Here is a 22787-nt window from a genome sequence, read left to right on the forward strand (position 1 = left end):
TCAGGGACTCCTTGCTATCAAGTCCCAGCTCACTCACGTTGCTGTTGTGCCCCCAAGTCATAGGTGGGAATAAAGTGGTGACAACTTCTATTCCTCCGGTGTCTGCTGCAGGAACATCAGTATCCGTGCAACCTTGGTGACCGGACCCCAGCCATGCGCTTAGAACTTGAGGAAGGGCTCTGCTCTGACCCTAGTCCTTAGTTCTCTTCTTCTCCTTACGTTCTGTTCTAAACTATCTTCCTTCTGAAGAATCAGGCTTTCTATTTCTCTTTCCCGTGCCAGCAGCTCCAGGTCACTGGAGTCTGCTGCAGCACTTCCTTCACTCCATCCCTCTCAGGGGATCTTCTCTCACAGACTGACCTTTTCCTAATATTCTCCCGCTCTCTTGTGCAGTCTAAGCTCCACCCACCTCCCAGCACTCTTCGTGTTCCAAGCAGGGAGCCACCAAAGGTGCTTTGCTACACTACTATGTTGTGTGGGATGCAGGTGTTGGAGTGTGGTCAGGTGTCTCCACCTTATCTGGATAGTGGGGTACCACACCTCAGGAGGAGGTGCAGTACCTCTGTGGCGACAGAACCCTTAGGGGTGCCACATACCCCCCCATTAAACACAGCACGTCCGCGGGCTGCAAGTGAAACAAAGGTGTTACAAAATTTTTAAAATGCATTTTAACAGGTGAACAATTTTTAAACTAAACTTCCCAATATGGGAGGCACTGATTCTTAAACGTTGCAGAACAAGATAACAGACTACCTATAATTTAACATTTTACCTAATTTAAAGTGCTATTGGCAGTAACCGTTGCTAAGAAGTTGACTACCAGTTCAGGGCCTACTATCCCCGCTGCAACATATTTTCCTTTATCATTCACATTTTCACATTCTTCTGTTTCTTCTAGACCCATAGGTGACAACCGCTGACTCCTGGTTTGTCACCTGGATTCAAATTTTTATTCAAAACTTCACTTTTTTTTTATTAAGCATTACTACGAGGCTAAATTCTGCAAAATATTCACTCCTCATACTGCAGCTAAACATTGCTACCAACGTTTTCAAAAGGCACATTCTAAAATACTTCACAGTAAGACAACAGTAATTCTTGCAAGGGCTGGACACGGCTCCCAGACGGCATTTCTTGCAGTGTCTCTGTAGCTGAAGTAGAACTTGGGTCTGAGGTAGTCCTTGTTTGAAGAAGGTTTGTTAAAACCAAGAGAGAGCACCTTAAGAGGCGCAAACTATTTTCAACAAAGTTTGTGAAACATTTCCAGTTCATGATCACGGCAGTTCTGTATAAAAAGGGGAAAACTGATGCCAACTGGGGGAACTGGGGAAAACACAGAAAATGAGGGCACAATGGTGCTCATACCCTCCTGGGTAACAGTTCAGTTAGAAATGTACTTAGTGGTGGTCTTGTCGCTTGTGTGATAAAAGGCGAGGATAACGAATCTCTGGTACGGGAAATCCGTGATGCATGGTAACACCTAGCAGCAGTTCAGGTCCCTCCGCTGAGATCAGAAGACGCTGGATGGGACGCGTCTGCTCCAGCTTTGCCCTTTTCAGCAGGGACTTCTTCCACTTCTCCATCGCAGTCAGCTTAGCATCTTGGAATTGAGAACACAGCTCCTTCATTTGTTCCATGCGAAGTACCGGCCTGTTGTACGCGTTGGGACGGAAACTCAGGGGTCAACCCGGTTGCAGGGGCAAAGGTCGTACCTGACATTTCCTGGCAATATTTTGGCTCCAGTGCAGGCACTGGATGGCAGCCGGTGGCAGCGGTGGTTGCTGGAGCTGCCTGGTCAGCGGGCAGAGACTGGCGTGGAGCAGGTGCTGGTTCAGGGTCTGCTGAGGCCTCCAGTGGGACCTGCGCGGCTGCGCCAGGTCCAGGCAGGAACACGTTCCCTGCTTCACATTCAGCTCCCGGGTCCTCAGGTAACTCCTCCTGGAAGGCAGCGCCCAGCAGCGGCAGCAGCAGGGAGATGGTGACAGGTGCTGCCGATGGCATAGCAGCGGCCGCGGGTTTCACAGGTGCTGCCTGGGAGAGAACTGGTGCAGTGGCGGCGGGTACCGGTGGTGGAGGTATTGTTTCTGCAGGCCCCTCCTGGGTGCGCTGCCGGTCCAAGATCCACAGCGCTTCCTGCTTCAGCCGCAGACCGCGGTTCAGCATGGCGATTTCTTCTTCCAGCTGCTGGCGGTCCATCACAGAAGCAGGGCCGGAGCCTTCGACTGGTGCACCAGGGAAGGCAGGTTCCTCTTCCTCACGCTCTTCAGGCCTCCGTCCTTCTTCCATCATGGCGTCCTGGCGTTCTTGCTTCTCTCTGGGCTCCTTTACCGCCACAGGGCTTTGCTCCTCCTTCCTGGGGTGGTGTCTTCTTCCTCTTCCTCCATACCAAGCCAGTATACGAAACCCTCTGGGGGTGGGACATGTTGCTGTTGCATAGAAGTTCAGGTAGGGGAGGCCCAGGACAGTTTGCGCTCTTTTCTTAGGGCCACTCATGTTGTCACGCGCTTCTTCACGGCGCTGGCGGCCATTTTGAGAGTCCATTTTACAGTCTATCATTTTGGTTGTTTTGCACATTTTCAGCAATTTTAAGTCCAATAAATTTTCAGCACACAGGACCCGGTGGTAACGGGCTTCGTCATCCTGTTCGTGACGCCAAAATTGACTCGCCCCCAGAGGCCGTGGGGTACTCGATGCCGGGCCCGTTGATTACAATGGGAGATGTCACAGCGGCAATGACCCGGTCCGTGGCCTCAGGCGGTCAATGTAAAAGGGGGTAGAGTGATGGGGATAAAGTTGTGAAGATGATTCATGACGCCACCAGCGCTGCAGGGTTGCTTCTCTGGGACGGATGGTGTGGTGCAGCAATGATGTTGAAGCTCCCCACAGGTGGAGCTGTAGTCCCAGGGCAGTGTAGAAGAGGTTGGCAAGTGGAGAGATGGTGTAAAGAAGTAGATGTAGCAGAGCCAGGTGCAAGGTGCAGGAATAAGTGGAGGACACAAGGGCATATAGTTCCAAAGCTTTACTCACAGTCTGTTGCGCATACAGGTGCCCACTTCGGTGCCGTGTCCTCCAGGTCAGGGGCTCAGCCAACTCCCGAGCAAGGTAAAGTACACCTTTCCAGCACTTCTCCAACATGTGCCTTCTCTGAACGTCTCCACACTAGCGCCTAATCTGAAGTACTGGTAGTTGCGTATTAAACTCAAGTTCCTCCTTCTTGATGTTACTTAGAACTCTACTTGTACGGCAGACAGCTGTAGCCTGTTTCAGGGACTCCTTGCTATCAAGTCCCAGCTCACTCACGTTGCTGTTGTGCCCCCAAGTCTTAGGTGGGAATAAAGTGGTGACAACTTCTATTCCTCCGGTGTCTGCTGCTGGAACATCAGTATCCATACAATCTCGGGGACCAGACCCCGGCCATGCGCTTATAATTTGAGGAAGGGCTCTGCTCTGACCCTCGTCCTTAGTTCTGCTCTTCTCCTTACGTTCCGTACTAAACTATCTTCCTTCTGAAGAATCAGGCTTTCTATTTCTCTTTCCCGTGCCAGCAGCTCCAGGTCACTGGAGTCTGCTGCAGCACCTCCTTCACTCCATCCCACTCAGGGGATCTTCTCTCACATACTGACCTTTTCCTAATATTCTCCCGCTCTCTTGTGCAGTCTAAGCTCCACCCACCTCCCAGCACTCTTTGTGTTCCAAGCAGGGAGCCACCAAAGGTGCTTTGCTACACTACTATGTTGTGTGGGATGCAGGTGTTGGAGTGTGGTCAGGTGTCTCCACCTTACCTGTATAATGGTGTACCACACCTCAGGAGGAGGTGCAGTACCTCTGTGGCGACTGATCCCTCAGGGGCTGCACACCCGCTCCATCAGAAGCCTCATCCTCTCCTGAAATGCAGAGCCTTCAGAGGAAAATCTATGCCGGATCGCAGAAGCTTCCTGAAAGAGAACGGTATCTGCTACAAATGCTGCTCATCCACCAGCCAAGGATTGTAAGGTGAGTGTAAAATGCACAGAATGTGGTACCACGGATCATAACACTGCACTACACCCTGGCCCAGCTCCATGGAGTGCACAAAACACGCCAGCTGACAGTGAGCATGGCGGGGAGGAAAAGAGCACCGATGCAGCTATGCCAGAGATCACTTCACAATGTACTGAAGTCTGTAAAGGGACAATAGACAGTAGGTCTTGTTCAAAGCTATGCCTCGTCAGAGTGTACCCAAAGGGCCATAGAGACAAAGCTGTGAGACTGTATGCTATCTTGGATGATCAAAGTAATCGATCCCTGGCTAGATCAACATTCTTTGACCTATTCAACATTAAAGGACCAAGCACTCCTTACTCATTAAAGACATGTGCAGGTACTGTGACAACAGCAGACAGGAAAGCTACTGACTACCAAATTGAGTCCCTAGACGGAAAATTCTGCCTGTCACCACCTATAATCATTGAGTGTAACCAGATCCCAGACAATAGATCTGAAATCCCTACACCAGATGTAGCAATCCATCATGCTCACTTAAAACGCATAGCACACCTCATACCGGAACTCGACCCTCAGGCACAGATAATATTGGGAAGAGATATCCTGCAGGTTCATAAAGTGAGAAGTCATATCAATGGACTCAACAATGCTCCCTTTGCCCAAAAGCTAGACCTACAGTAAGATGGGTTATAATAGGAAATGTATGCTTGGGACACATGCACGCCCCCATCTTCTGTGACAAGTATGCTAACAAATACACTGGAGAAAGGACGCCCATCTCTGTTTCAACCTTACAACAATGAGTTCCATGTTAAGGAACTACCACACAGCATCCAACTCTCCAATCCTTTAATAGACTTTACTCATGACAGTAGTATTATGTCAGGAAGCTATGAGGATCAGCTGGGGTGCACAGAGAACTAAGCAAGACAACCAGGTAGCAATGTCAGTAGAGGATAAGTTGTTCCTGGAGGTAATGGACAAGGGACTCGTAAAAGATGAGACCAACAACTGGGTCGCACCTCTTCCCTTCAGAACCCACAGACCACGTCTACCAAACAACAGAGATCAGGCATTCAAACATTTCTCCTCTCTCAAACATAATCTGCAAAAGAAGCCAGAGATGAGAGATCACTTCTTCTCCTTCATGTCAAAGATATTTGCGAGTGGGAGCTAGTTCTGCATGGCAGTTCTCAAAGACTCTGAAGAATGCTGGTTGCTACCCATGTTTGGCGGATACCACCCTAAGAAATCAGGCCAGATTAGAGTGGTATTCGACTCCAGTGCTAAGTTTGATGACGTCTCCCTGAATGATGTTCTACTGACAGTACCAGATCTCAATAACAAACTGCTGGGAGTACTTATGCGCTTCCGTAAGGATTCCATTGCCTTCATCGCTGACATCTAGCAAATGTTCCATTGTTTACTTGTGAGAGAGAGAGACAGGAACTTCCTAAGATTCTTCTGGTACAGAGACAATGATCCTACTAAAGAAGTCACAGAGTTCCGCATGAGAGTACACATGTTTGGCAATAGCCCTTCTCCTGCAGTCGCCATCTATGGACTCAAAAGGTCAGCTCTAGAAGGAGAAATAGAATACGGGTCAGATGTCAGACAATTCATAGAGAAAGACGTATGTTGATGACTGTCTGAAAGCCATGCCTTCAAATGATACTGCCATCAGTCTTCTCAGGAGAGCACAGAAGATGCTTGCTTGCTCTAACCTCAGGCTTCACAAAATAACCTCAAACAGCCAAGAACTCATGAAAGTATTCCCTTCACAAGACTTGTGTAACGATCTCAGAGACCTGGACCTGGGGTCAGACCCCACACCAATGCAACGCAGCCTTGGGCTTCTCTGGAATCTACAGTTAGACACTTTTACCTTTCAGGTCAGCCAGGAAGAAAAGCCTTTCACATGCAGAGGTGTCCTGTCTACCATCAACAGCCTGTACGATCCCTTGGGGTTTGCAGCTCCTGTTACTATACAAGGCAAAGCCATACTAAGAGACTTAACCAAGGAGACTTCTGACTGGGATGCACCTCTGCCACCTGACAAGAGAATCCAGTGGGAAGTATGGAAGAACTCTTTAGCAGCTCTCTCCAACCTAAATGTGACAAGGCCATACACCCCTGTGCCATCTACAAAGATACAGAGCCAAAGACTGTATGTATTTGCAGATACTTCTGTCAAAGCAATTGCTGCTGTGGCTTATCTCAAAACTGAGGACTCCAAATGTCAAAGCCACATTGGATTCATCATGGGGAAAGCCAAACTTGCTCCACAACCAGAGCACACCATACCAAGGTTAGAACTTTGTGCTGCAGTCTTAGCCGTCGAGTTAGCAGAGTTCATCACATCCGAGATGATATCGACCTGACACAAGCCAAGTTCTACTCAGACAGCAAAGTAGTCCTGGGATACATCCACAATGAAACCAGGCGATTCTACGTTTATGTCAACAGAGTGCTACGAATTAGGAGATCAGTTCATCCAAAACAGTGGCATTACGTCCCCACGGACCAAAACCCTGGAGATCATGCAACTAGGGCAGTTGACGCGAGTCGACTGGAGAGCACAACATGGCTCTCAGGACCAAAATTGTACACGGAGGAGCGTTGTCCAGACACCTTTGAACTGATAGGAAAGGATTCAGATGCTGAAATCCGCCCTCAGGTGTCCACACTTCAGACAACGACTTCTGATATTCAGCTTGGATCCCACAGATTTGACAAATTTTCAAGTTGGAAGTCACTTACTCAAGCCATCACCTGCCTGACTCATATAGCTCGCTCATTCAAGACCACCAGAGCTTGTGACACAGATAAATGTAAAAGTTGGCATCTCTGTAAAAACACCTATGTAACCTCCGACTTGGAATCTTCCAGAAACCACATCATCTCCACAGTTCAGAGAGAAACTTACTCTGTGGAAATCGAATGTCTCATTAACAAAGCCTCAATGCCTGCGAGCAGCTCCTTGATAAAACTTGACCCATTCATCGACAACAACGGCCTGCTGAGGGTAGGAGGTCGCCTCAAAGAAGCTAAAATGGAGTTTGAAGAGAAATTCCCTCTTATCATTCCTGGAAAATGTCATGTTGCTTACCTAATCGTGCAACACTACCACAATCTGGTCAAACACCAAGGAAGACTATTTACAGAAGGAGCCATCAGAACTGCTGGCCTGTGGATTGTCGGTGCAAAGAAACTCATCTGTAGTGTCATCTACAAGTGTATTACCTGCCGTAAGCTTTGTGGTTCCACTCAAACTCAAAAGATGGCTGACCTATCAGCAGATAGACTCAGCCCAGACCCTCCTTTTACCAACGTTGGTCTCGATGTGTTTGGACCTTGGTCAGTTGTTACTCGTCACACGAGAGGCGGACAAGCCAATAGTAAACGTTGGGCTGTTATGTTTACCTGTCTGTCAATCAGAGTCATCCACATAGAGCTCATTGAGTCACTTGACGCCTCATGCTTCTGGGTCGCCCTCCCAGGGCTTTGGGGTACTCGGTACCGGGCCTGATGAGCTTCAATGGGAGATGTCATGGCAGCTGAGACCCGGCCCGTGGCCCTGGGCGCCCACTGTAAAAGGGGAATGTTCAGTGCGCTTATGATGAGTGATTCGTGACACCACCTGTGGTGTTCGGCAATAGAGATGTAAGCCGACCCTGCAGACAGATCCTCTGGGACAGATGGTGTGGTGCAACATTGATGGTATAGCCCTCCACAGGCAGGGCTGTAGTCCCAGGGCAGTGTAGGTGAAGTGACACTTAGATGGTGTAGTGTCAGGCGCAAGGGATGTAGCCGTGCTGGGCAGGTTGGCGCAGGAATAAGTGGAGGACACCAGGGCATGTAGTTCCAAAGCTTTACTCACAGTCTGTTGCAGGTACAAGTGCCCGCATCCGTGCCGTGTCCTCCGGGTCAGGAGCTCAGCCAACTTCCAGGCAAGATGAAGTACTTCTTTCCAACACTCCGCCAACATATGTGCCTTTTCTGAACGTCTCCTCTTATAGCGCCTTTGAGTGAAGTACTCCTAGTACTGAGTTACACTGGAGTTCCTCCTGTCATATGTTCCTATCAACTCTACTTGTACGGCAGACAGCTGTAGCCTGCTTCGGGGACTCCTTGCTACTAAGTCCCGGCTCACTAATATGTTGCTGTTGTGCCCCCAAGTCTTGTGTGTGAATAAAGTGGTCACTACTTCTATTCCTCCGGTGTCTGCTGCAGGACCATTAGTATCCGTACAACCTCAGGGACCGGACCCCGGCCTTGCGCTTAGAACTTGAAAAGGGTTCTCCTCTAACCCTGGTCCTTGTTCTCTTATTCTCCTCACATTCCGTACTAATCCTTCTTCCCAATGGAGAATCAAGTTTCCTTTCTCTGTCTCTTTCCTGTGCCAGCAGACCCAGATCACTGTGGCCTGCTGCAGTACTTCCTTCTTCCATCCCTCTCCCGGGGATCTTCTCTGTCTCACACTCTGTCCTTCTACATCCTCATTCACTGACTGAATGAAAGACTGACTGACTCAACTCTTCCCGCTCTTTTATGTGAACTAACTCCACCCGCCTTCCAGCACATTTCGTGTTCCAAGCAGGGAGCCACCAATGGGTGCTTTGCTATACTCCAAGCAGGGAGCCGCCGAAGGTGTTTTGCTACACTACTTTGTGGTGTGGGGTTGTAGGTGTTGGAGTGTGGTCAGGTGTCTCCACCTTACCTGGATGGTGGGGTACCACACCTCAGGAGGAGGTGCAGTACCTCTGTGGCGACTGAACCCTCAGGGGCACCACACTTCATCAACGCTTTGAGACGTTTCATTGCCATCCGTGGTCCTATCAAACATATACGTTCAGACAGAGGTACTAACTTCATTGGTGCAGCAAAGGAATTGGGCATACCTTCAAATTTAGATCATAAGACTCTCGAGAAGTTCCTCAGTGACCAAAGTTGCACCTGGTCATTTAACCCACCCCACTCCTCAGACATGGGTGGATCTTGGGAATGAATGATTGGTCTAGTAAGAAGAATTCTTGACTCTACTTTTCTTCAGGAAGGAGCAGCGAGACATACCCACGAAAGTCTAACCACCTTCATGGCAGAAGCCGCAGCTATAATCAACGCAAGGCACTTGGTTCCAGTTCCAAATGACCCTGAAGAGCCCTTGTTATTGACTCCAGCTACTCTTCTAACCCAAAATACAGGACTATCCAGTCCCCTTCCAGGAGGATTCAATGGACCTCTACAAGCGCCAATGGAGGCAAGTACAAAGTCTTGCCAATACATTCTGGGACAGGTGACGCAAACAATATTTGTCTACCTTGCAGCCACAGACAAAGTGGTAATCTTCCAGGCCTAATCTTCAGATTGGTGACCTCATCCTTGTTAAAGACTGCCAAGCCCATCGGAACCAGTGGCCACTTGGACTAGTTACTGCTACGTTCCCGAGTAAAGATGGCCATGTCCGCAAAGTCGAACTCAGGATGGCCAAAGGAGATGGACCTAAGGCATTCTCCAGACCAGTGACTGAGCTGGTCCTATTGTTATCTTTGGAGGAAAAGGATGGTGGCATCTGTTCAATGCCAGACGGGGAGTGTTCTGTCTCCGACATAAATAATGACTCTTAAATGTTTATTTTCATAGCATAAATTCAGTGATAATGCTCAGTTTCATAGTTTCTGATGTTCATTGTTTCCAGCTCCATCTAGTGGCCAAAAATAATAACTGCAGTGTTATTCTCTTCCTGCTTTCGTTTCATTTTCCCTCCAACTCCCACTGTATTATGGGTAAATTTGCAAGGAATTATGGTCTAGTCCAGCCCCATTTCCCTGTCCAGTCCTCCATTTTTCATCTGCTTGCATACTGGAAACACCTCATCCATCTTTCCCCCAGTGTTAGCATCGCTGGTAAGTGACACGCTCCCTTTATATATCACTATCTCTCATACTGGCCAGCTTAGATAGTTCCCTTGTTCAGCTATTAGTGCAGTCATGTACGTTATATGTATATGTATTTTCTATGTACAAGGTATAATGGTATATAGTTATTTCAACTCACTCTGCTTGTCCGCTTATGCTATTGAGGTCAAGTAACTTTTCAAAGTGGTTTATGATCCATGTAGGCCTGGACACTTGTTTATCTGCTAAATACATTTATTGTGTCCTGCTGTCCTAACTTAGTTTGATTGATTGCTAATGAGTAAGGAGAGAAAAAAAAAGGAAGATCTTAGAACTGGCCTTCTATAAATTCAGAGCTAGCCTGGGGATGCATTTATGCAGGGGGGCATTTATGTACATGTAATTGAACTACATGTATCAAAGTATGCAGGCAGTTATAACATGGCAGTTAGACAGGGCAGGAGACAGGTAAGACAAATTAATAAAACTGTTCCCTGTACATTTGGAATACCACAAATATTTACCATATGCATTTGTATAATTTATATCATGGCCGCTGCATTCACACACATCCACCGCCCTGGCATTAACTCTACACTCCATCCATATTGGCCCCTCACTCCTTTCCTCTCCTATGTATAGCACTCACGCTCTTTTCACATTGCTACACAGCATAGATCCATTCAGTCCCACCATTCAACATCAGAGACGCTCTCACAAATCACTTAACCATCTGCTCACTCTTTCTATCCTCCTCCTAGTTGCAGGAGACATTGCTCCCAACCCTGGTCCCCCATGTTATAGAAAGTCAAACCCCCCCAACTGCTACACTCAGAAACCCCTCTAATCTTATTAATATTCCCTGCCTGCCATCTGTCTCTCTTAATTGTGCCCTTTGGAATTCTCGCTCAGTGTGTAACAAACTCTCCTTCATTCATGACTTTTTCTTTCTATTTCTCTTAACCTTCTGGCTCTTACTGAAACCTGGATCCAGCAGTCAGACACTACCGATGCTGCTGCTCTTTCATATGGTGGACTACACTTCTCTCATACCCCAAGATTAGACAATAGAGCAAGTGGAGGCGTTGGTCTGCTACTATCACCAAAATGTACCTTTAAGGTTATCCCTCAAGTACCCTCACTTGTCTTCCCTTCTTTTGAGGTCCATGCCGTCTGACTCTACACCCCCTTCTCCATGCAAGTGGCGGTGGTATATCATCCTCCCGGCCCCTCCCATCAGTTCCTGGATCATTTTGCCACTTGGCTTCCACATTTTCTCTCCTGTGACATCCCTACCCTCATCATGGGCGATTTCAACATCCCCATTGCTCTTCCCCTCTCCCCATCTGCTACTCACCTTTTATCTCTAACCTCCTCCTTTGGCCTTTTGCAGCTTACTAATTCTCCAACGCATGAAGACGGAAACTCCCTCGACTTGGTCTTCTCTTGGCTTCGTGCAGTGGATGATTTTGCAAACTCCCCTCTCCCGCTCTCTGACCACAACCTTCTTTCTTTCTCTATCAAGAACTGCCAGGCTGCTCAGGTCACCCCCACTGTCCATATTTATAGAAACATACAGGCCATTAACACCCAGAAACTTGTGAAGAACTTGCAGTCTTCATTGGCCCCTATCTCCTTCCTCTCATGTCCTGATTATGCATTGAAGCATTACAATGAAACACTTCAAAGTGCCCTGGATGAATTTGCACCTCCTATACATAGGACACCACAACACAGACGGTGACAACCCTGGCACACCCTGCAAACACATTTCCTGCAGCGGTGCTCCAGGTGCGCCAAACGTCTGTGGAGAAAATCCAACCTACCAGAAGATTTCATCCATTATAAGTTTATGCTTCGAACATACAACACTGCCCTTCACCCCTCAAAACAAATCTATTTCAACACCCTCATCACCTCACTGTCCAATAACCCTAAACGTCTCTTTGACACTTTTCATTCTCTACGCAAACCAAGAGTACAGGCCCCAACCACAGAGCTTCGAGCTGACGATCTGGCCAATTACTTCAAAGAAAAAATTGACCAGATCCGAAAGGAAATTATCTCCCAATCACCTGAGGCTAGTCCTGATCTGGCACACCCCAATAAGTTTGCTAAGTTGGCAGATGAGGGGAGTGTTAGTGCAGAAGTAGCACTGCTGCAGCAAGGCATGTACTCTGAAAGCCGGAGGAGTGTCTGCTCCAGTAAGGGGGGAAATAGGAGAGCAGGGCAGGCCAGACAGGTTCTGGTAGTGGGAGACTCAATTATTAGGGGAACAGATAGGGCAATCTGTCACAAAGACAGGGATCGTCGAACGGTGTGCTGCCTACCTGGCGCTCGAGTCCGACACATCGCTGATTGGGTTGACAGATTACTGGAAGGGGCTGGAGAGGATCCAGCGGTCATGGTGCACATTGGCACAAATGACAAAGTTAGAGGTAGGTGGAAGGTCCTTAAAGATGATTTCAGGGAATTAGGCTGTAAGCTTAAAGCAAGGACCTCCAAGGTGGTATTTTCGGAAATACTTCCTGTACCACGTGCCACGCCAGAGAGGCAACGGGAGATTAGGGAGGTTAATAAGTGGCTCAGGAATTGGTGTAGGAAGGAGGGGTTTGGGTTCCTGCAGAACTGGGCCGACTTCTCAGTTGGCTACAGGTTCTACGCTAGGGACGGGCTGCACCTCAATGGGGAGGGTGCAGCTGTGCTGGGGGAGAAAATGGCTAGAAGGTTGGAGGAGTGTTTAAACTAGGGACGGGGGGGAGGGTATTCCTTTTATAGGAGAGGAAGACAGTGCAGATAGAGACCTGGGCACAAATAATGACATTGGGGGTGGAGGTGGCATGGGGGGTGGGGTTAGAACAGTTAATAATTTAAGAAAGAATAGAGGTACAGAGAGATACATAAAGTGCATGTATACTAATGCCAGAAGTCTCGCCAACAAAATGGAGGAATTGGAGTTAATGTTGTTGGAACATAATTATGACATGGTGGGGATATCTGAGACATGGCTGGATGAGAGCCATGACTGGGCTGTTAATTTACAGGGCTATAGTCTGTTCAGAAATGACCGTACAAATAAGCGAGGGGGAGGCGTGTGTTTATATGTAAAATCATCCTTAAAACCCATCCTTCGTGATAATATATATGAATCTAATGAAAATGTAGAGTCCCTGTGGGTAGAGATAAGGGGAGGGGGAAAAATAATAAATTACTGATAGGGGTTTGTTATAAATCTCCAAAAATAATGGAAGCTACAGAGAATATCCTCATAAAGCAAATAGATGAAGCAGCGACTCAAGGAGAAGCCATTATTATGGGGGACTTCAACTACCCTGAAATACATTGGGGAACCGAAACCTGCAGTTCCAGCAAAGGTAATAGGTTTCTGACAACGATGAGAGACAATTACCTTTCACAACTGGTTCAGGACCCAACAAGAGGGGGGGCACTGCTAGACCTAATATTAACCAACAGGCCAGACCGCATATCAAATGTAAGGGTTGAGGGTCACTTGGGTAATAGTGATCACAAATTAATAAGTTTTCATGTATCCTTTAATAAGATGTGAAGTAGAGGGGTTACAAGTACACTAAACTTCAGGAAGGCAAATTTCCAACGGATGAGAGATGATCTTGGTGCAATTAACTGGGACGATATCCTGAGACATAAAAATACACAAAGAAAATGGGAGACGTTTATTAGCATCCTGAATAGGACCTGTGCACAATATATACCGTATGGGAATAAACATGCGAGAAATAGGAGGAAACCACTATGGCTAAATAGTGCTGTAAGGGGCGCAATAAGAGATAAAAATAAAGCATTTAGAGAATTAAAGCAAGTAGGTAGTGATGAGGCATTAAATAAATACAGAAGATTAAATAAATTCTGTAAAAAGCAAATCAAGACAGCAAAGATTGAGACAGAGAGACTCATTGCCAGAGAAAGTAAAAATAATCCCAAAATATTCTTTAACTACATAAATAGTAAGAAGCTAAAAAATGATAGTGTTGGTCCCCTTAAAAATAGTCTGGGTGAAATGGTGGATGAGGATGAGGAAAAAGCCAATATGCTAAATGACTTTTTTTCAACAGTATTTACACAAGAAAATCCCATGACGGATAACATGATCAGGGATAAAAATTCTCCATTAAATGTCACCTGCTTAACCCAGCAGGAAGTACGGCGGCGTCTACAAATCACTAAAATTGACAAATCCCCGGGCCCGGATGGGATACACCCCCGAGTACTGCAGGAATTAAGCACAGTCATAGATAGACCACTATTTTTAATCTTTAAAGATTCCATAATAACAGGGTCTGTACCACAGGACTGGCGTATAGCAAATGTGGTGCCAATATTCAAAAAGGGGACAAAAACTGAACTTGGAAATTATAGGCCAGTAAGTTTAACCTCAACTGTGGGTAAAATCCTGGAGGGTTTTCTAAGAGATACTATACTGGAGTATCTGGAGAAGAATAACCTTATGACCCAATATCAACATGGGTTTATAAGAGACCGTTCCTGTCAGACTAATCTGATAAGCTTTTATGAAGAGGTAAGTTCTGGACTGGACCAAGGGAATGCAGTGGACGTGGTGTACATGGACTTTTCAAAAGCTTTTGATACGGTGCCACACAAAAGGTTGATACATAAAATGAGAACAATGGGGATAGGGGAAAATATGTGTAGGTGGGTTAAGAGCTGGCTCAGGGATAGGAAACAAAGGGTGGTTATTAATGGAGCACACTCGGACTGGGTCACGGTTAGCAGTGGGGTACCACAGGGGTCAGTTTTGGGCCCGCTTCTTTTTAACTTATTTATTAATGACCTTGTAGGGGGCATAGAGAGTAGAATTTCAATATTTGCAGATGACACTAAACTCTGCAGGGTAATTAATACAGAGGAGGACAATTTTATATTACAGGAGGATTTATGTAAACTAGAAGCTTGGGCTGATAAATGGCAAATGAGCTTTAATTGGGAAAAATGTAAGGTCATGCACTTGGGTAGAACGAACAAGTTGTATAAATATGTGCTTAATTGTAAAACACTGGGCAAAACAGTCACTGAAAAAGACCTGGGTGTATGGGTGGATGACAAACTCACATTTAGTGGCCAGAGTCAAGCAGCTGCTGCAAAGGCAAATAAAATAATGGGATGCATTAAAAGAGGCATAGATGCTCATGAGGAGAACATAATTTTACCTCTATATAAGTCACTAGTGCGACCACACTTAGAATACTGTGGACAGTTCTGGTCTCCGGTGTATAAGAAAGACATAGCTGAACTGGAGCGGGTGCAGAGAAGAGCGACCAAGGTTATTAGGGAACTAGGGGGTCTGCAATACCAAGACAGGTTATTACACTTGGGGTTATTTAGTTTGGAGAATCGAAGGCTTAGGGGTGATCTTATTACAATGTATAAATATATGTGGGGACAATACAAAGACCTTTCTAATGATCTTTTTACTCTTAGACCTGTGACGGGGACAAGGGGGCATCCTCTACGTCTGGAGGAAAGAAGGTTTAAGCATACTCATAGACGCGGATTCTTTACTGTAAGAGCAGTGAGACTATGGAACTCTCTGCCATATGATGTTGTAATGAGTGATTCACTACTAAAATTTAAGAAGGGACTGGATGCCTTTCTTGAAAAGTATAATATTACAGGGTATATACACTAGTCTCCTTAATATTGCGTTGATCCAGGGAGCTAGTCTGATTGCCGTATGTGGAGTCGGGAAGGAATTTTTTTCCCCAATGTGAAGCTTACTGTTGCCACATGGGTTTTTTTTGCCTTCCTCTGGATCAACATGTTAGGGCAAGTTAGGATAGGATATGGGTTGAACTAGATGGACTTAAAGTCTCCCTTCAACCTTAATAACTATGTTACTATGTTACCTCATACCATGCACTGTCCTCCCTCCCCCACTGCATCTATCTCATTCTCAGATTTTGAACCAGTCATAGAAGAAGAAGTAAGCAGGCTCCTTGCATCTTCTCGCCCAACCACTTGCACCAGTGACCCATTTCCGCCACATCTACTCCAGCTCCTTTCCCCTGCTGTCACCACTCACCTAACTAAAATATTTAACCTCTCTCTCTCTTCTGGTATCTTTCCCTCCTCATTTAAGCATGCCGTCACACATCCACTACTTAAAAAACCATCCCTCGACCAAAACTGTGCAGCTAACTATAGACCTGTCTCTAATCTTCCCTTCATCTCTAAACTCCTGGAACGCCTGGTCCACTCCCGTCTTATCCGCTATCTCTTTGATAACTCTATTCTCGACCCTCTCCAATCCAGTTTCCGCTCTTTACACTCTACTGAAACTGTCCTCACTAAAGTCTCTAATGATCTACTAACAGCTAAATCAAATGGTTATTACTGCATTCTAATTCTCTTGGATCACTCTGCAGCATTCGACACTGTGGATCATCAGATCCTCCTCACTATGCTCCGCTACATTGGCCTCAAGGACACCGTTCTCTCCTGGTTCTCCTCCTATCTCTCTGACCGCTCCTTTACTGTATCTTTTGCTGGCTCCTCCTCCTCTCATCTTCCCCTTACTGTTGGGGTTCCTCAAGGATCAGTCCAAGGCCCCCTCCTCTTCTCTTTGTACACTGCCCCTATTGGTCAAACAATCAGTAGATTTGGTTTCCAGTACCATCTCTATGCTGATGACACCCAATTATATGCTTCTTCTCCTGACATCACGCCTGCCTTTCTAGAAAACACCGGCGATTGTCTAAACGCTATGTCTAACATCATGTCCTCACTATATCTGAAACTGAACCTGTCAAAGACTGAACTCCTTGTGTTTCCTCCCTCTACTAATGTACCTATACCCGACATTGCCATTTCCGTGTGTGGTTCCACTATTACTCCCCAGCAACATGCCCGCTGTCTTGGGGTCATGCTTGACTTCCCAGCTTTCCTTTGTCCCCCACATACGATCACTGGCTCGCTCTTGTTATCTGCACCTCAAAAACATTTCTAGAATTCGACCTTTTCTTACTTTTGACTCTGCAAAAACTCTTACTGTTTCTCTTATTCATTCTCATCTCGACTATTGTAACTCTCTTCTAATCGGTCTCCCTCTTACCAAACTCTCCCCCCTCCAATCTGTCTTGAATGATGCTGCCAGGATCATATTCCTCGCCAATCGTTACACTGATGCCTCTACCTTGTGCCAGTCATTACACTGGCTACCCATCCACTCCAGAATCCAGTACAAACTTATTACCCTCACCCACAAAGCTCTTCATGGCTCAGCACCACCCTACATCTCCTCCCTTGTTTCAGTATACCATCCTACCCGTGCCCTCCTTTCTGCTGATGACCTGAGGTTAGCATCCTCAATAATCAGAACCTCCCACTCCCGTCTCCAAGACTATACACGTGCTGCGCCAATTCTTTGGAATGCACTTCCCAGGTCAATACGATTAGTCCCCAATCCCCACAATTTTAAGCGTGCCCTGAAAACGCATTTATTTAGACTGGCCTACCGCCTCAACACATTAACCTAATCTATCCCTATGTGGCACAGCCAAAAGTTTTTACCATAACCAGGTTCCCCGCATCATGTTCGCACATGCTTTATTCATCCATTAGACCTCTGCGTCTGTACTGTTACACACTTAACATTATGGCTGGTCCATACAATCAGGGCAACTGTTACCACCCACCTTTCGTGTCTCCCTTTTTTTTTCCTCATACATTGTAAGCTTGCGAGCAGGGCCCTCATTCCTCTTGGTATCTGTTATGATCTATGTGATTATTGTTACGCTGTAATGTCTATTGTTTGTACAAGTCCCCTTTGAAATGTTAAGTGCTGCGGAATATGTCGGCGCTATAGAAATAAAATTTATTATTATTATGTACCCGGCACTGATTGTCTCTATGTATTTCTGTTTATAGTTTCACCTCATCTATATACCTACGTTCAATAAAACACAGATTCAACTACAGTCTCCCTTAATGGACCCGGTATAGCAGTTTAGCTGCTTGCTAAGCTATTTGAATCCCGTTCATTTAGTGAGAGCATGACACCTTTCTTTAACCCCTTTCTGACATTGACATAAAAATCTGTCCATGTGACCTGGGTCTATCTGACCAGGGACGGATTACTATGTCTACTCGATTGCCCGCGCACACAGGTGGTGTGCTGGCGATTGCCGCCGAGTGTGAGCTGATTACACACCGCTCCCAGCACTTTAATCCCTGAAACTCTGCAACTCTGGGACCTGGATTTCCAAGGTCTAGTGTGACGTTTCCACAATTATAAAGAAAGGGGAGAAAAAGATACTGACCAAAAACTTGGATCACCACAATAAATGACTAGATATACAAATTTTATTAAATATCAAACAGACCAAAACACAATTAAAAGCATTAAAAAGTCACTTAATGACAGTAACAATAAACCCTTACGGGGGTCGCGTAGCTAGTTAGCATGCCGGAGTGTCGTTCGTTATCGGAATTAACCAGACAAATCGCTCCACCAACTAAGAACGGCCATGCACCACCACCCACAGAATCGAGAAAGAGCTTTCAATCTGTCAATCCTTTCCGTGTCCGGGCCGGGTGAGGTTTCCCATGTTACTGTCATTAAGTGACTTTTTAATGCTTTTAATTGTGTTTTGGTCTGTTTGATATTTAATAAAATTTGTATATCTAGTCATTTATTGTGGTGATCCCAGTTTTTGGCCAGTAGTTTTTTCTTCCCTTTCTTTATCATTTATTTGTACTGACTATTGGTGTATCCCCGTATTTATTGATAGCGGTGCCCTCCCTATCCTTACTATTACAAGTTTCCACAATTAGTGATGATTTATGGAACACATGTCATCTGCTGGTGTAGGTTCACTGTGTTTAATCAAGAACAAAGTCAGCGCAGCCATCAACCAGGAAATTTTAGAGCACTTCATGCTTTCCTCTGTCGATAAGCTTTTTGGAGATGGAAATTTCATTCTCCAGCAGGACTTGCCACCTGTCCACACTGCCAAAAGTACCAATACCTGGTTTAAAAACAACAGTGTCTCTGTGCTTGATTGTCCAGCAAACTCTCCTGACCTTAACCCCATAGAAAATCTATGGGGTATTGTCAAGGAGAAGATGAGAGACACCAGACCCAACAATACAGACAAGCTGAAGGCTGCTATCAAAGCAACCTGGGCTTCCATAACATCTCAGCAGTGCCACAGGCTGATCGCCTCCATGACACAGGCTGATCGCCTCCATGACACGCCGCATGGATGCAGAAATTGTTGCCAAAGGAGCCCCGACCAAGTATTGAGTGTATTTACTGAACATACATTTCAGTAGGCCAACATTTCAGATTTTAAAATAATTTTTTCAAGCTGGTGTTATAAAGTATTCTAATTTACTGAGATAATGACTTTTGGGTTTTCATTGGCTGTAAGCCATAATCATCAACATTAACAGAAATAAACACTTGACATAGATCACTCTGTAATGACTCTATATGAGTTTCACTTTTTGTATAGAAGAACTGAAAAAAAATTAACTTTTTGATGATATTGTAATTTTGTGAGATGCATGCACCTGTGTTTCCCGATTACATGTAGGGTATTGGCGCACTCATTAAAAAATGGACCTCAGTTTGTTGTTAAAAAAAACAACTATATATATATACTATTAGCCCTTAGAACAATTAAACTTGGGGCTAAAACAACATTTTAGTGGTAAATGTGTAATTTATTCTTTCTTCACCTCTCAGTGGTATAAGTGAGGTACATGTGGTGTCAGTATGTTCACTGCATCCCTAGATGAATTCATTGGGGAGTGTAGTTTGTAAGATTAGTTCACATATGGGGGGGGGTTCCTGTTGTTCTAGCACCTCAGGGGCTCTGCCAATGTAACATGGCACCCTCAAACCATTCAAGCAAAATCTGAACTCCAATATGGCGCCTCTTCCCTTCTGAGCTTTGCACTGTCTGTGCCTCAAAAGTAGTATTCCCCCACATATGGGGTATCAGCGTACTCACGAGAAAATGCACAGCAAACTGTATGGTGAAATTTCATCTGTTACCCTTATGAAAATGCAAAATTTAGGGCTAAAATATCATTTTTGTGAGGAAAATGTGATTTTATTATTTTCACGGCTCAATGCTATAAACTTCTGTGAATCATTTGGAGTTGCAAGATGCTCACCACACATCAAAATACATTCCTTGAGGGGTCTAGTTTCCAAAATGGAGTCACTTGTTGGGGTTTTCCACTGTTTAGGCACATCAGGGGCTCTCCAAATGGGATATGACGTCTGCAAATGATTCCAGAGATATTACATTCAAAAAGTCAAATGACACCCCTTCCTTTCTGAGCCCTGCTGTGTGCCCAAACAGTAGTTTTCTCCCTCATATAGTGTATCGGCGTACTCAGGAGAAATTGCACAACAAATTTCATGGTGCAATGTCTCCTGTACCCTTATAAAAATGTAACATTTTGTGCTAAAAACATATTTGTGGGGAAAATTTGATTTCTTTTTATCTTTACGGCTCAACGCTATAAACTTCTGTGAAGCACCTGAGGGTTCAATGTGCTCACCACCCATGTAGATTAGTTCCCTGAGGAGTCTAGTTTCCAAAATGGTATTACTTTTGGGGCCAATTTTCACTATTTAGGCATATCAGGGACTCTCCAAACACGACATGGCATCCACCAATTGTTCCAGCAAATTTTGCATATAAAAAGTCAAATGGCTCTCCTTCCCTTCCGAGCTGTGCCATTCGCCCAAAGGCCACATGCACACATTCAGTATTTGGTGAGTTTTTTTACCCCAGAATTTGTAAGCCAAAACCAGGAGTGGAATGGTCAGAAGAAAAGCATAATACAAACATTTGTACCACTTCTGTATTTTTCACCCACTTCAGGTTTTGGCTTACAAATACTGGGGTAAAAGACTCACCAAATACTGAATGTGTGCATGTGGACAAACAGTGGTTTTCGCCATCATATGGGGTATCGGCATGCTCAGGAGAATTTACACAACATATTTGGGGTCCACTTTTTCCTGTTACCCTTGTCAAAATAAAAGAAATTGTATCTGAATTAAAAAACAAATACAAAACAAACAAGAAGACCTGAGCTAAAAGGATTAAATAGAGGCTACAAAAGTGGACAAATGATAATCAAAGGCACCACTTAAGTAAACATGTACCAGTTCAGTAAAGGTGCAAACTACAAATACAATAAATAATTGCACATAAAACAAAAATACTAAATACAGTACTCATCCTCAAGGGAGCAAGCATGCACTCACCAGAAAAAAACGATGATGATGAGAGCTGCAGAGGATGAATCACACAGACGCGGTATCAGTGCTGGTTTGTGTATGCAGCGCTGCTGTGGAAAGAAAGCTGAGCATGTCCCGGAATGAACAAGGACGTAAATTACAGAGACAGCAGGGGTTGCATACCAGTAGAGATAACTGGAGCACAGTGCAGGGCGGTAATGTCTTGGGAAGTCTGCGCACAGATGGCGTGCTGCCATCGCTGGGGACGGGGATCGCTACTTACCTGTCAGACGCGGCGATCCTGCGTCCTCCCGCCCGGCTCCACGCGCTGCTCGTCTTCACAGCAGGAAGCGCCGCAGGACGTGGACGACGAGAAATGATCCAGCAGCTTCTCGCGCGATCAGCGATAACCAGCGGGGGAGCCGGTCGGAGGTAAGCATCACATGCAGCAATATCGCTAGTAATATCACTGTAACGTCACAAAATCGGTGACTTTACAGCGATATTGCTAGCGATATCGCAGTGTGCAACGGGGGCTTAACAGTGCTCAGTAGGCTAACCCCACACACAACACAGCTTTCTATGTACATTGTCTATTGACAGTGAGCTGCTTATCAGAGGAGGGGGCGTGGTCGGACCAGGGCTCACACAGCAGTAGTCCAGGCAGTGATAATCTCCTGGTGATAATAAGCCTAATAAGTGACATGTCTCTGAAATCAGTGTGTCAGCCCCTACCTTATGCTGCACTCAAATTAGATAGAAATAAATCTGCTGACAGATTACCTCTAAACCCTTAACCCCTGGAGCTTTTTTTGGCTTTGCGTTTTCGTTTTTCGCTCCCGGTCATAGCCATAACTTTTTTTATTTTTCCGTCAATATGGCCATGTGAGAGCTCATTTTTTTGCGGGACGAGTTGTACTTTTGAATGACACCATAGGTTTTACCATCTCATGTACTAGAAAATGGGAAAAAAAATCCAAGTGCGGTGAAATTGCAAAAAAAGTGCAATTCCACACTTGTTTTTTGTTTGGATATTTTGCTAGGTTCACTACATGCTAAATCTAACCTGCCATTATGATTCTCATTTCGAGTTCATAGACACCAAAAATCTCTAGGTTCTTTTTTTTATCTAAGTGGTGAAAAAAATTCCAAACTTTGCTAAAAAAAAAATGTGCCATATTCCGATACACGTAACGTCTCCATTTTTTGTGATCTTGGGTTTGGTGAGGGCTCATTTTTTGCATGCCGAGCTGACATTTTTAATGATATCATATTGGTGCAGATATGATCTTTTGATCGCCTGTTATTGCATTTTAATGCCATGTCGCGGCGAACAAAAAAACATAATTCTGGCGTTTTGACTTTTTTTCTCATTACGCCGTTCAGCGATTAGGTTGATCCTTTTTTTTCTTGATAGATCGGGTGATTCTGAATGCGGCGATACTGAATATGTGTATGTTTGATTTTTTTGTATTGTTTTATTTTGAATGGGGGCGAAAGGCATGCTTCCATAGTCTCCATGGAAGACTAGAAGCTGCCATAGCCCGATCGGCTCTGCTACATACAGGCGATGGTCAGATAGCCTCTATGTAGTAGAATTGCTCATCTGTTATGAGCGCCGACCACTGGGTGGCACTCACAGCAAT

At 45.4% G+C, this 22787-nt stretch overlaps 1 protein-coding gene across 4 annotated transcripts in view; it reads right to left on the reverse strand.

Moving 5' to 3' along the window:
• RAB7B (RAB7B, member RAS oncogene family) overlaps nucleotides 1–22787 on the reverse strand; it is a 123051-nt gene that overhangs the window by 78982 nt on the left and 21282 nt on the right. The window contains exon 6 of one of the 4 annotated variants that reach the window (XM_073587239.1): nucleotides 13418–13539. The exons of the other annotated variants lie outside the window; for them this stretch is intronic. Coding sequence (XP_073443340.1) covers nucleotides 13471–13539 — 69 coding nt within the window. The 3' untranslated portion in view covers nucleotides 13418–13470. Of the gene's footprint in view, nucleotides 1–13417; nucleotides 13540–22787 lie in introns of those variants that run through there. 4 annotated transcript variants of the gene reach the window in all.

The sequence above is a fragment of the Dendrobates tinctorius genome, unplaced genomic scaffold, assembly GCF_039654945.1.
Source record: "Dendrobates tinctorius isolate UK_male_01 unplaced genomic scaffold, ASM3965494v1 ptg000098l, whole genome shotgun sequence".
Taxonomy (NCBI): Eukaryota; Metazoa; Chordata; class Amphibia; order Anura; family Dendrobatidae; genus Dendrobates; species Dendrobates tinctorius.